At 40.7% G+C, this 15,947-nt stretch overlaps 1 protein-coding gene across 1 annotated transcript in view; it reads right to left on the reverse strand.

Moving 5' to 3' along the window:
* Window positions 1-15,947, reverse strand: part of LOC109918406 (tetratricopeptide repeat protein 28-like) — a 153,607-nt gene that overhangs the window by 39,208 nt on the left and 98,452 nt on the right. The window contains exons 4-6 of the mRNA XM_048611636.1: window positions 12,220-12,399; window positions 10,498-11,218; window positions 6,706-6,830 (exon numbers count right to left, since the gene is read on the reverse strand). Coding sequence (XP_048467593.1) covers window positions 6,706-6,830; window positions 10,498-11,218; window positions 12,220-12,399 — 1,026 coding nt within the window. The remainder of the gene's footprint in view (window positions 1-6,705; window positions 6,831-10,497; window positions 11,219-12,219; window positions 12,400-15,947) is intronic.

Below are 15,947 nucleotides of genomic sequence, written 5' to 3' on the forward strand. Positions count from 1 at the left end.
CCCAGGAAAGAGGATCAGAGTGAAAGTGTAAAAGTTATGGATAAAGACTTGGAAAAATTTAATGGCTTCAAGAATATGGGGTCAGCAGTAGCAGAAGGTGCAAGTGTAAAAACAGGAATGAAGAAACAGATTAACCCTGATTGAAATAATTGGAAGATGTGAAGTGGAAGAATCCAAAGACTGTTGTGAGTGGCCTACATCTACAATGGTAAACTTCAAGGAGAGAGCAGCAATGGATGGATGTTAATGAAATGAATGTGCTGAGATGAAAGTGTGAAGTAATGAGAAAAGACAAATCAGAAACCAATAAATCAGTGAAATTGCATGAGGGTCAAAGAAAGTAACCAAGATGAACAGAAATGACTTGGTCACACATCACAAAGATAGGGAAAATATGGCATTGGGGTTCCCAACGAGTGAGATCCACTCTGCCCCTTTCAGGGAAAGCCAACTGATTCACATGCTAATCAGGCAGGTGGCAGGGGCACTGGAATCAGGACCCCAATGGTAGAAGTCCTGCCTAGTCAAAACTGAAGACGTCTGAATGGCCAACTGCTCGTGTTCAGCAGCACCAGAGAGGAGACCACGGCCACTTGCCCTGCCATACTGGCTGCCCACATGCCCTGCAGCCACATAATCCACCCATATCCCCCCACACCAAGTCCCAGAGCAAAGGTAACTCATGTCGTGGTGAAGGCAGAGTGAGAATCTTGAGTTAGGGATCACAGAGAAAGGTGCAAATGGAGGCCAGAAGGATAGAAAGATGGGGCTGGGGTGGATAGGTAGATAGATGGCCCACGGGCAATCCCTGTTTGTAGCTAGTCCCTCAATCAGACACTGACTACCTCTGGTTGAAGGACTCTCATTAACAAACTAAGGGCACAGCAGCTGCAAATCCACGCTGTTCAAGTCACATAGCTGACACTCTCTCGCACATACAACTCCATTCCCTCACCCTACTCATGCTGAACCACAGCGTCACACAGTTTACCTGTCCTTAGCTACAGCCCATCAAAACATCCAGCTAATGAACATCACATACAGTCTAAGAATCGGACAATTCGAAAGATGTGCTTTTATTTACAGCAACCAAAAGCAAAATCAGGCAAAATGAGTAGGGGCTGCAGTTCACTCCCACAGTGTAAGCCAAATGCAAAAATATACTCTATTCATAAAAATATCTTCATAAACATACTTAGGCACTAAAACGGTTTGGTTCTGTACAGTAACACAGGAAGAAATAAACAAACATTGGAGATTGACTCTATCCAGCAAATAAACCAAAGGCATTTCTGACTTGTACAGGACCATGTTTACATATATTTGAGGCGATCGATCCCCAATTTAACTTCAGCTGAAAGACCTCAGAGAGAGTGGTCTTTCCCTACTGCGCCTTAGCAGCTGCTGCAAGCTTTAGTGCATCCCTCAGTGCGTAGTCCTAGACCTTAGAATGTGCCAGTCTGCAGCACTTGGTCAGGGTCAACTCCTTGCTCTGGAAGACCAACAAGTTTTGGGCAGGCCAAAGAGCATCTTTCACTGAGTTGATAGTTCTCCAGGTGCAGTCGATGTTTGTCTCCGTGCGCATCCTTGGGAGCAGCTCATAGAGCACAGAGGCCTGCATCACAGAGCTGCTTGTTGAAGATGAACAAAAGCCACTGCATCTTTTTAAGTTATTGCTGCTAACATCAGCATCATTGAGATGCCAATGTTCAATTTGCAAGCACCAGTGACATTATGGAAATTGCATTTGACTAGCATTTGAACCCTAAACATATTCACACTGCTTGCATTGCAAATGTCCAATGAAATGATTGCAAATTAGATGTAACTTAGTCTGAAAGCTGATGCTTCATTTATTCATTCTTTAAATGTCCTAGCAGCCAGCAAATGTGGATCCCACCACATCTGCACCTCAACAGCCATTTCAATTTTTGTGGTATTGTGCCATCTATTTTCCAGTTGCAGTTAGCATCTGGTTAATGGCAAATACTGGCAGGGAACGCAGGTCATCATGGAAACCATCAGCATCATCCTCCATCTGATCATCATAGACACCCCCCACCTCATAGCCTCCATCTGTCTTTTCATCTCAAACTACCCTGTCAGCCCATTTCCACCCCTATGGAGCCACATTGCTTTAAACTTTACCTCAACAATCCTCCTGCCCTCCAAGCTCTGAAATAACACCTTAATGATGCCCGTGCTGGTCCAATATCCTCCCCCTGTGGAGGGCATGGTGGTGGTCACTGCCAATAAAACCCCCTCCCATAGTCTATCTCACCCTCCGATGCTGTTTTGCACACTCTCTTGAGATTCCCCTCCTCCACAGTCCTTGTTCCCACATGCCCCTGCTCCGCCTCCCTCCCCCCCATTTTTGACAATGATCCCTTCCTATTTGGCCTAACAGCTCCCCGTTGTACCCTTCTCAATGCATGGATCACTAGGACTGCATTGGCGCCAGACCTCTGACCAACTTTGATCAACAGCCCCTGGAAATGACCAACCAGACTCCTGACTGACAATATGTGATTACCCTGACAACTTGTAATGGCTTTACATGATGACCACTGCCCACCCCCATGCACATATGTCAGACAGATCCCCTAAACTGGATCAGCCCGAGTGAATGACTTGACCATGGCTGAGACCCTAGAGTCTATGTGTACTGTGTCTGTGACTGACATTACAGACCCTCTGATCAACTGCGCTCCTCCTCCACTTGACTGCATTGAGGACTTGACTCCATCCACTTGCTGACATGGCTATTTGGTTAAATGTACTCCTCGGAATACAACAGGATCTTGATCAAATGGGCCAATGGGCCGAGGAATGGCAGATGAAGTTTAATTTAGATAAACGGTGAGGTGCGGCATTTTGGAAAGGCAGAGCAGAGCAGGACTTATACACTTAATGGTAAGGACCTGGGAACTGTTGCTGAACAAAGAGTGCAGGTTTATTGTTCCTTGAAAGTGGAATCACAGGTAGACAGGATAGTGAAGGCGGCGTTTGGCACGCTTACCTTTATTGGTCAGTGCATTGACTGTAGGTTTTGGGATGTCATGTTGTGGCTGTACAGGACATTGGGTAGGCCACGTTTGGAATTCTGGTCTCCCTATTATGGGAAGGATGTTGTGAAACTTGAAAAGGTTCAAAAAAGATTTACAAGGATGTTGCTAGGTTTGGAGGGTTTGAGTTTTAGGGAGAAGCTGAATAGGCTATCTTCCCTGGAGCGTCGGAGGTTCAGCGGTGACCTTTTAGAGGTTTATGAAATCATGATGGGCATGGATAGGGTAAATAGACAAAGTCTTTTTCCTGGGGCGGGGGAGTCTAAAGCTAGAGGGCACAGGTTTAAGGCGAGAGGAGAAAGATTTAAAAAGGACCTAAGAGGCAACTTTTTCACACAGAGGGTGGTGTGTGTGTGGAATAAGTTGCCAGAGGAAGTGGTAGAGCCTGCTACAGTTACAATATTTAAAAGGCATCTGGATGGGTAAATGAATAGGAAGGGTTTAGAGGGATAAAAGCCAAATACGAGCAAATGGGACGAGATTTATTTAGGATATCTGATCAGCATGAATAAGTTGGACTGAAGGGTCTCTTTCTGTGCTGTATATCTCTATGACTCTGTGACTCAAAGTGTGTTTGCTGCCCAGACAGCTGGCACATGCTGTAGGTATTATCTTGACATTCTGGTGTGCCATACAACAAAATGCTCCTCCTTTCTCATGACTGGACAGATCCCACTGACATCCTACCATATGTCGATGCAAAAGGACACTTCAGTACAACAGTACTGACTGACTTTGGCTTTGGCTGAAATGCCAAAGCAGTGATAGGCAAGACAAGGCATAGTTGCTGCAAGCGTGCAGATGTGCACTAAGTGAGCAAACACTTAAGAGAGCAAACAAGCACCCCTGAGATGCAGCCTGGTTCAAACCATGAGCTGGCTGCCTGTCTCTAGGAGCAAAGAGTCCTTGCAGCAGCCTTTCAACATTAATTGCTAGGGTGCCATGTAATGCAGATCGATTCTCCCTAAGTGTCCTACAAATGGATCGGAGAGGTACCAGGAGAATCCTGAGGAGTTGACAAACATTGGATGCTAATGTCTGTGCACAAGGTGTGGGTGAGATTGGTTCCCATGGATTGTGCTCTCAGATGATGTGATGTGGTGAGCAACATGGAAGCTCTTTGCAGACAGCAGTGAGCTGAAGTCACCATGTACCTGCTCTGACTTCCAGGTAAAAGATTCTTGCTATCTAGTTTGATGTTGGCGGCTGGATAGATGGGAAGCTGCAAATTAATGAGGCAAGATATGCAGTTACTAATGTCATTAACAAACATCAATTCCCCTTAAAAGGCAATTCGACTCCCAGGACTTAGTTAATAGATGCATCTTGTTGCTCCCAATATACCAAGCTAGGTTTCTCCTGACTTCTTGTGCAATTCTGCAATAGTCCACATCGTTCAGGCCCCTATAAGATTCCACCGTATGACTATCAGTGGATCAGAATATGGATAGAATTGAATGGGCAGAGGATGCAGAGGAGGAGCACAAGTTTAAAGAAGATTACAGAGATAAGATCTAACAAAGCCACAAAAGACTTCCAAGAAAGGACATGGAATTGGTATGCATATTTTATTTGTTTAGTCTTTCCTCCAATTTTCTGTCCTGTTTTCTCCCCTCAAGTCTTATTGACTGAGCAATCATTCTGTGTGGGTCTAAGTCTGCACCTAACCTTATTTCCCAGGCACAAATGTGCACTTTTGCATGGCATTAGCTTGCATCTGTAAAGAGCGTTTACTTGTTATTTTCCTTCCTAGCCAGGGACAGGAAGGATATCCCCACAGCAACATAATAATGGAATCTGAAACTTCTCCATCTGTGTGGTGGAATCTGCTACAGCAAAAAATACCTAAAGTCAGAGGAAAAGCTGGACAGACTAGAGTTCTTCAATCTCAAAACACAATACCTCACAGGAATCTGTCAGAGGCAAATTAGGAACAATCATTGAGGCCAGAACATTGGAACTGTTGATGTTAATGTATAATAACATAATGGATATATGGTATGGTTGATTTTCCAGAAAGATGACTGCAGATGGGATAAAGCACTTTCAAGATCTGAACTGTATGATCTATTGATTTAAAGAACTGAAACGTGTATAAAGTTTAAGGTTTTTCAAATAAGGATTTTCTGTTACTTAAGATGTAATCATTGCTACATTTGCTCCCACAAAGCCATTTCAACTTTTGTTTTCAAGACTGCACTTTCATCTCCTATCTTTTCATTTTATCATTCATCTTAAACAGTAATTGCACCCCTGCCATTTCCAACTTCCCATATTCTCCACACACTCTGAGCTGAAAGAGAATAAATAAATTGCTCTATGCTTTAAACATTTCTGTGAAGGACACTTCTTAAAACATGTTACCATGTCAATTAACTATATGAAGTAAGCTGTGGTATTTTAAGTTACTAATTAGTTAAGTTATTTGGTTTTTAAGCATTAACAACAATGCAATGTATTCCACAGATCGAAGTTTGTATCCATGATTTTTAGGTCCTGGCCACCTTGCAGAAGTTGCATGAATCACGGTCACAACCCCATTAGGCAGCTTATAAAACCTCTGTAAAGATCTGACTTCCGCATGGTAATGTACACTGTCTAATTATCTTGCAACACATAGCGGTCCCTCCTATATCAGGGTCCTAATAATGACAATGTTTTTAAGATCATGAGAAGAAACAAATTAAGAACAGGAGCAAGCCTCTTGAACCTATTGCAGTATTCAATAAGATCGTGGCTGATTTAGCTGTGGCCTTCATTTTACTTGCCTGCCATGTAACCCCTGACCCTTGTTGATCAAAATTCTGTCGACTAACTTTTGAATATATTAAATGATCCTGATCAAACCATGGAACACATAACATCTTGCTGTCAACTCAAGTTTGAGGACAACACCTTGCTCTGATGTTGCTCATCACGAGCAAAATCTTTCACATCTTGTAAGAGTTACACTTGATCTCCAGCAGGACATTGTACTGGTTAGGGAGCTTGCCATTAAACTATGATGGCAGCTTCTGCTCTTGAAGTTATTTTTAGAAATATTTGTTCAAGCGATACGAGCATCACTGGCTAGGCCAGCATTTATTGCCTATCAGTAATTGCCCTAGAAAAGGTGGTATTGAGAGCTGCCATCTTGAACTGCTACAGTCTGTGGAGAATTGTACACCCACAGCGCTGTTAGTAAGTAACTTTCAGGATTTTGACCCAATGACTGTGAAGGATGGCCAGGTTCCTCTTTATTGCAAAAATTTGCAATTTCTCTCTTTATATTAATAATATTTTTCTTCTGTATTCTTCCTGCCAAAATGGACAACCTTATATTTTACTATATATGCCTTTAGCTGGTCACATAGACCACTAGTTGGAAGAAGCAGTGTGATTCAGCTAACATTAGTTGTTATTTTCTAATATGCTGTGGGATTCAAGTTCATCAACAAAAGTTCTTTTACTTTTTTTAGTTTCAAGCGACAACTGCATTTTGTAAATTCCAAACAGGGTTAATATTTTCCTTTGACATTAATAGTACGCTGAAGGTTACAATATTGGTACAAGATACCACACAAAGAGATGCAGCTCTCCCCCTCCTTTCCCCGACCTGTTTCAAAAGGCTGACTGAGTAGCTCACAGATTTACAACATACCAAGTGCAGCAGAACACGGAGAGCATCTCGGGCACGGTCAGGATGTTGGAGGATTTCAGACAGTGCCTGACCAATAAGAGATGACGGGCTGTTCAATTTAACATCATTACCAATCAGCGTGAATCCTGAAAAGAAAGAAGAGGTTTTAGATAACAAAATGCTGAAACCTTTTAGCAAATACGAACGGACATTTGTAACCTGGCTACAATTAAAAAAAAGGTATCAGTGTGTAGTGTGATTGCAATCATACAAAGCTGCTGTATAAGCCATGCACAATGCATAACGACTGAAACCCCTGTACAAAGTACTGTAATTGTAATGCCTGTATAATGGTGACTTGTAAACTACATATTAAAATATGACTGTAATTTCTGTGTAACAGTGACTATATGTCAATTGTAATCAGTGTAAAATAGTGACTGTAATTCTGTATTAATATTATTAGAAAAGTAATTTTCATATTAAACATGACGAATGTAATCTATACGTAATGCATCATGTTGAATCATAATATAAAAGTGATTAGAATGTTGATGAAACACGGTTGCCTATATTTGACAAAAAAGAGCTTCTGGACCCAATTGTATTACATCACCAGGATTGTCTGCTTCCAACTGTTAAATTACCTCATGTCTACCTGTGCCTCTGCTTATCTGCTATTGAAACACATATCCATGCCTCGATTATCTCTAGACTCTATCATCCCAATGCTTTTTGCCTGGCTTCCAACCTTGCATGCTGCATAACTTCAGCTCTTTCAAAAGTCTGTTGCTTGTAACCTTATTTGCACCAAGCACTATCTATCAATTATGCATGCTCTTTGTACATCAGTATAGAGACAACACATTTATAAAATATCTTGGGACATTTAAGTGTAAAAAGGTGCTATACAAATGAACAAGTTATTGTGTAATCTCTATATCACAGGCTCACTGTAATCATAATGTAACATTGATTGTAATCTCCTTCTAATATCTCATGTTTGCAATGTTTAAATAGCATATTGTGATAATTAATAGCAAATAGCATATAGTGATCGCTGAAGAACATGCCTGGAGATGGGTCCCATGTCTGGGGGAAGAGAGTCTACTTCGAGAGCTGGCAACCCAGGAATGAGTTTTTAAACGACGAGGAATTTTTAGTCGTTTTTATTGCAGGTCACCGCCCCACACCCACGGCCACCCTCCAATCCCAACTCCAGAGTGCATGAGAGCGTTGGGCTGGGAAAGAACACTTGTCCTTCTCCTGGCACAGAAACTTTAAATTTTACGCTTTAGCTTGCATGGATTCAGCCTGCCTCATATCCTTTAAAGAGCCAGGTTACGCAAAGGCCCAATGTGTAGACCCTGTTTCTGATCTTTTTAATTTTAACCTCTATCCTGACCCCAAAACACCTGTTTGTGAGAATTATTATTCAGCGATAGTAATTGCTGTTTGACATAGTGCTGTAACCTCCAAACTATGTCATAGCTGTAATTCCTGAATATATGACTATAGTGACTGTGGTTCCCATATTTATGATACATTTATAAAATTTAAAACCACAATACAGTTCTTATGGATGTCATATGAACAATTTTGCTTCTATGCATGAGCTTTTTCTACACAGTTACTGCATTTCATGGTATGTTCAACTGCTCATACAGAGTAACAGAAAAATAAAATAAAATTATGGGATGCAAGATACCCATGGGTAGATAGTACCAAATGTAGTGGCTATGGTAACAACAAAGTTCAAATATTATTATGAAAGCGATGATACTGTAAGACAATAAATCAGGTAATTTACAATCTGGCAGGTAAATCAGCAGGAAAATGGTTCACTCATCTTCTGAGGGAATGCTATTTGCTATCCCTCCCTGATCCAACCCACACTGAATGTCAATTCCAAACTGTGTAGATGACTTGTATGTTTGAATAACTTAAGAGCAGCTAGGAATGGGCTATAAACCACATTTTGTCAATGCCACCCACGTACATCCTAAGAGCATTTTTAAGATCCATACTCTTGCATAGATTTTAGGAAAAAAATCTACCCACATAATAGTTTAAGAGTCTGGAAACTCACATCAATCCAGCTTTTTCTCTGGGTATTGTGCACAAAGCACCTGAAGCTGCAGCTGAATACTACCATCTTAAACTGAACCTTACAGATGTTCAATATCATCCTGGGGGTAGGCTCATCACTACTGCTCACTGCTATTTTTAAACACCCAAAATCTGATAACCAAGTGCAAAAAGATCAAAGAATTTTAAGTGAAAATTACATTCCAATGAGTGCAAAGCAGGATTCTGTGTAAGGTTCTGCTCTGCTTTAAGAACATTGCGCTAGAAGCTAGCTCCACCACAAAACTGACCCCCAGATCAAATTAATCACCATTTTGAGATTCTGTTATTTGTATCTGGGGAACCTCTAAAAACTAAGCATTTTTCCTTTATGTTTTAAAAACACATATTATTAAAGGTTCACTCAGAGATGACCCATCGTACACCAATGCATTTAATAAAAAAGAATATATACAGGGCCATTTAATCATTTTCAGTTATTTAGAATCGAGCTGTTCACGGATGATGGAGTACATACGGTGATTAAAAAAGTCTTCTATTTTGGGACGAATCCATTTTCAGTCCTATTAACAAAGCTGCAGCAGGTTGCCATTCTTAACTGTATGAAGGAATATTTCCGAACTCTGTTTCTTAAATTAGCATTCTAAAATGCTGCTTGATTGCACTGATTCATGGCCAATTTCACATTCAATGATAGGAAAATGACTTGAGCGAATAAATTTAAAAAAAAATTAATTTTACAAAATGAACACAATTTTCAACTAGATCACTGATTGTGCCAAAGTGACAATTGTTGGCTCACATGTTTCTCCTCATGTAAGTATCACACAAATTGGTTTTCATATGAGATTCTAGCATGGTGTAACTGGCCTTCAGCAGAAACAGGCTCATTGTAAATTAGAGGATAAATCCATTGATAAAAAACAAAACTTCCTGTGGTGTAAAACTGGCTATCAATTCACTCTCAGCCTATTTCCAAGCTATTGGCACACATGAAATTCACTCTGTTCTTTTATAAAGTACTTCCTGCCTTGCTCTCATCTCCTTTCATCAGTGACAGTGATAACAATTTCAGCTTGTTCATTTCATGTCCTTTTTAATTAATTAATTTAGTTAATTAATTTGATTTTTGACGACAAAGTGCCCTTATGCGTATTCCAGACTGTGTCCCCTGTTCTGTGAAATCTCAAGTACCTGTCATATAAAAAGGAACATTTGCTCCCTTCTGCAGGCAGGTAATAGAAACTGACGGATAATCGAGGCTCCATAGGGATAAGGAGCACACTAATCAGCTGTTCAGGAGGAGCAGTGGTGCTTCATTTACAGTACTTTCCTTACCCACTGGTTCTTTTCAATCCCAGTACTTTGAGGAAGAGTACGTAAGGAGAGCTCTGTGTAAGAGCTTCCTCCATTCCATTAACAGCTCATCACTGTATTTGTTCCTCTCACTGCTCCTGACAACAAGATCTATTAGATCCCCGACTGCTTGCAAACATAAGTCAGAACTTGGGACATGGGAGCACAGCTAATTGTGGTTCAATTATCATTTATTTTTACCGGTCACCTCATCTCTTGTTGTCACTTAGTGATCGCACCATCTTGCATTTGTATAGCATCTTTATAATGTAATCTGCCAAATTGTGGATATGGAGCTGGTCTTTTTGACCACCTAGTCCCAGAACATGTTAATGCTCAAAAGTTTTGTGTTGCTTGCTTTTCAGTTACCTGCCCAGTTTGAAGGATGTGCAAACTGCTTGCTGCTCTGCACAATCTTCATGGCTTCTCCAAGCGCTGCACTGGATTTCATTCCATTGAGCAGAGAGGAGTAGAAGGTGTGGACAAACATCTTGGATGCAGCCACTGGAACCGGCCAAAGAGAAACCAAAACGCAATGTGCTCCCGCAGCTAGAAAGGCCCGGGTCAGCCCAATAATGCCATCTGCTGTTACTTTGTTGTTCGACTCTTGGTAGGAGCCAAGAACGACCAGCTTGACAGGAAGATGCAATTCCAAGATGTCAGCTGCTGTCAATAAAAACTCTTGCAGTGGTGGGCTGTCAGTTATGCTCTCCACGTCACTAGCATCATCTTGCATCCTCAGAGACTCTGGAATCGTGTAGCTGTTTCCAATAGAACTCTTCCCGCCAATGCTGCTTCCTTCATTATTCGGTGTGAGGACCAAAGCAGCTAGTTTCCAGGAGATGTGGGTTGCAAAATGAATGCATTCTGCCTGACTGAGCATGCTCATCACCCTTTCTTTGGTAGCTGCCGTGCTTACCAAGGGCTGGCAGCCCAACAGCTCTGAAACCATGTAGGCCTCTTCCTCAGCAGACGGCATCGGTCCCCAGAGCCACCGGTCCATTACTGCTGACGGAAGTTTGGGATTACCTATCACAGCTGCCATTGAGGTAGAGGAGCTGCACACAGATGTGCTCTTTCGAAGATGGGACTGTACAAAACAAGATACAAATGCATATAGTTAGCTGTTTCAGTGCAAGCAAGAAAAATCTCAAACGTTTAAAGCTATGTTCCAGAGGGGCAGTGTAGCCTCAGCTTTATGTTCTCTTTATTTACTGGTTATTATAAAAGTATATTTCTTTGAATATCTAGCAATGAACAATGGCTCGGCCATCACCAGTGCTGCTTTAGTGGAGGCAATAGGAATCATACAAGAGTCAATGAGAGTGAATATTCTGAATATTTTCATTCAACAGTAAATGCAGTTAAAAAAGCAGGGTAGGATAGGAATCTCAAAGATAAGTTAAGGTTAACTGAATGATAAATGAGGAAGGGAGAAAATAGGGTAAGAGAAATCTGGTAAAAGCCAAAGTACCAAGTAGAGAAGATGGTGTGCAAGGTGAGCTAAAGAGAGGGATAAAATTTAACTGCCCAGTCATATGGGATTGCACAGGAATCCTAAGTGAAAATCTGAGTCCCTGGAGCATAATAAAATGTCCAACAGGGTCAGTCCGGATGAACAAGGTGAGCAGGCCTTGTGAATCCTGCAAAGGTTGGGTCACAATACCAGGAATCGATAGTCTGTGTGAGGGTACGGAGTGTTTAATCAGTTCAAGAATACAGATGTGCAGGAATGTGTTACTTTGTTGGTATGAAACCAGGGACACAAGCAAGAGTTGTCAAGGGGGCTGGAGTGCAACAACAAAATCAGGCTATCAGAGCATGAGAATAAAGATAGACAGGGAAGAAGGGAAGAGAATGCCAGGCTCAGCAATGAAGTCCTGTATTATTACTAAATTAAATTGATGGAAGTCTTGGAGAAATATATGAAAACTGGGTCTTCTGGACACTGTCATGCAGGGGCAGAAAATATACACATAACAGCTGCTTTAGAACATATGTTATTGGACAATATTTCCAAGGACAAGCTTTATCGAAATTGTTAGTTCAATGAGGAAGCAGCACAGTAAAAGCGTGTTGACAAGTTCCTACCCTGGGGCTTGCTTGAAGAGCCCGGATTGAGGGAACAGCGATGATACTGAACCGTTCATAGAGATACTCATTTGAAGAGCTCCCTTTCAGTAGAGCAAATGGAATGAGGTATAATTCCCCTTCCAGGACTAATACAAGCTGACGGTGTCGGCCAACAGGTCCACTGGAATGCATTAATCCCTAAATAATCAATAGGATAAAAAAGATTGTTAATTATATGTAAAAATTATCATCTCTTTGGTGAAATAACTACTATAGCTTACAGTGTTGAGATCAGCTACTGATAAAACTTCCTGGTAGAATAGATTACAATTAGTAAAAACTCGCTCGCTCCTTCCTCCCTGCATAACATCCTTCCAAATACAGCCATCTGTCAACAGCAGAGCTACCATAATTCTTCTTCAGAAAGGGTCCCGACCCGAAATGTCAACTTTCCTGCTCCTCTGATGCTGCCTGGCCTGCTGTGTTCCTCCAGCTCCACACTGTGTTAACAATAATACCTTCTGGTATTGTTCAGCAGACATCTTCATAGGATTGAACAATCAGAAGGGAGAGCGAAAAACAATTAGAGGTTCAGAGCATGTGTATGCTCGTCATAACACAAATAATGGGAAACCAAGAGTCTGGCAAGAGTCAGAACTTAAATAAATTAATATAGGTAATAAACTGTTGCCTAGAGAAATTAACAGAACTAAGTGAAGACAAATCCCTTGGACCTGACAATGCGCATTCCAAGGATTTAAAACGGGTACTTGCAGACATAGTGGGTAAGCGTGAATTTCTCAGATTCTAGGATAGTTTCTGAGGATTTGAAAACAGTAAGAATGACAGTTTTTTTTAAACAAGGAAAGCGAAATCAGGGAATCAAAGGCTAGTAAGCCTTACATCAGTAGTAGGCAAAATGAAGAACCTTTTAACATGGACCATCGCAACAGGCCAACTAAAACAAAACATCATATATATTAAGCAGAGCCAACACAGATGTAGGAAAATGATATCGTGTTTGACAGGTATGTTAGGAGTTTTATGAGGAGGTAACTAGCAAGGTAGGTAACGAGGAACCTTTGGATTCAGTGTATTTGGATTTTCAAAAACATTTGATAAGATGCCACGTAAGAGTTATTACACAAAATTGGGATGAATGGAATTTGGGGCACTGTATTAGCATGAATTGAGGAGAGTTTAATTGACAGAAAACAATGTGCAGAAATAAAAGGGAAATACTCAGGCAGACAGACTATAACCAGTAGTCTGCCACAAAGATCAGTTATTTACAATCAATATCATAACTTAGGTGAGATATTGCATAATATTTTGAGTACTGTAATAATTTGAGAGTAATACATTCAAATCTATCCATGATACAAAGTAAATATTGCGGGGAGCACAAGGTGGCTACACCAGGATATAAAAAGTTGGGGGAGTGTGCCAGAACATGTCAGATGGAATACAATGCAGCCAATTGTGAGGTTATCCATTTTGCAAAGAGAAAAAAAACATTTTGAAGAGACTGAGATTTGGAAATGTTTGCTTTCAAAGGTACCAGGTGTCCTTGGACATGAATCCCATTATGCCAAATACAGCAAGCAGTTGGGAAGACAAACTGTTTGTTAGCTTTTGTTACAAAGGGATTAGAATATTAGAGTAAAGACATCATACCGCAATTATAAAAGGGGAATAGTGAGGTCACACCCTGCAATACTGAGCTTAGATTTGGCCTCCTAACCTGAGGCAGGATATACTTGCCCTGAAGGAAGTGCAACACAAAAAAAAAACTAGGTCGATTTTTGAGATTAGGGGATTGCCCCATGAACAAAAAATGAATATACTAGACCCATATTCCCTGGAGTTCAGAAGAATCCAAACTAAATTAATTGAAACGTATAAATTTCTTAACGCCTTAACAGGATAGATGCTGAGAAATTATTTCTCCTGTTTCAGGAATTCAGAACACAGTGACAGTCATGGAATAAAGTGTCTGTCACTAAGGACTAAATTGAGGATAAAATTCTTTGTCTCTTTGATTTCTTCAGAGGGATGCAAATCTTTGACTTTTTTTTACTGTAGAGAGCCGTGGAAGCTTAGTTGTTAATATATTCAAGATAAAGGTAGAGAGTTTACTCAGAAAATTAAGGTGTATGGGGATAGTGCAGGAAAATTGTGTTGTTTTAGAAGATTAGCCATGATCATGTTGAAGGGCTAAATGGCCTACTCAAGCTCTTATTTCTTATGTTCTTGTGTTTACTCTTACATAGTAGTTAGACTTAACTGACCCACTGTAAATTGCCAAAATATTCCATCCTGTTTTAGATCAGCAATGTCCGTACCTGCTGTTTTTATATCTTTACATCTTATTAGTTTTGTGTGTCAGTTTAGAAGCACTCAAATAATTAAAGGGTAACAAATAGAAGAGCATTTAGACAATTTCAAACACAATCCACAGGAGAGGAATCTGAATCTTTGTCAGCTTAATTTGTCTGGTTAGCTGGTCAATGTACTGCTATGAATTTAGGCTAATTGTTACAGTTTGACATGTTTACAGTCACTGTTATTACACACAGCTATTATACTATATTAACACATTGTACAAATGGAAGAATGTCAGGAAAACTACACCAGATTTTTGTTTTGCATGCTGTTTCTTCATGAAGTGCAAAAAACCTGTGTTTACTGTGCTGTTAATCTATCATAACTGGAAACCACAAGTCCAAAATTACTGCCACAATAAAAAGCCAAAATGCTCAGCTCCCCACACACCGCCCAAACAAAAAATCAATCCTGAACACTCCCATACATCATACTGGTGTGCTCATTACAGGCTGTGACATGAGGTCAGCAGCACTGACAAATACATGCCCTGAGAGCTCAGCCTCTTGGACGACTCTTCTCCGTTTTGACATATTGTTTACATGTACCACAATTATTCTGGAGGGCTTTGCTCTGCCAACCACCCACAGATGCCACGCTCATATGCTATGCTGCTAAATTTACCATCGCTGGGCAGCCTCAGTTCCCTTTGGAGGCAGAGGTGACAAGCAGCAGCAGCTCACCGGAGGGCATGCTGTCTTCCAGAAACCAGCTTGTATAATTTCAGTTCTGCTTTCTGCACCAGCAGCAACAGCCATCAGCAACATAATGGTGTTTAATCCCTAAAACACACTGACATGTGCCTGGTAAATTTCCATGCGCATTAGATGTCCCCAGAGTTCCACATTTTCAATGATACTTTAATGTTTATAACCTATAAATAAAATGATACGGGCAATTTCCACTTGCACGCAGCTTTGAACTATGTGACTTCATTATACCGAGATAGATGCTTTGCTTCATTCAATAACCATTACAGAATTAAATAAACAATATTAGAGACTTCCCACAGCTATTATACACTTAACTATCCTCAGATACTGAGGAAGCAGAAATTGGTTTTGTGCCTTTAAGCAATTTTTCTTCCCCTTACAATATAATGCAAAAAAAGGATAGTACAGTTGATCACATGGGTATGGAGGGTTCTGAGCTGGTCTAGAGATTTGCATGGTGTATTTACAGAATCTCCAGGAGCACTCATGAGGTTCAGAAATTACAGGGCCCTCCAATACATCCATAATCAACTCTGATCACCAGTTAATTATTTATATTGTATTCAAATTTTAAAAATGAGTTTATTCAATTGTCATCATCTCTCTCTCTCGTACACACACACACACACACACACACACACACACACA

The sequence above is a fragment of the Rhincodon typus genome, chromosome 24 (genome assembly GCF_021869965.1).
Source record: "Rhincodon typus isolate 14 chromosome 24, sRhiTyp1.1, whole genome shotgun sequence".
Taxonomy (NCBI): domain Eukaryota; kingdom Metazoa; phylum Chordata; class Chondrichthyes; order Orectolobiformes; family Rhincodontidae; genus Rhincodon; species Rhincodon typus.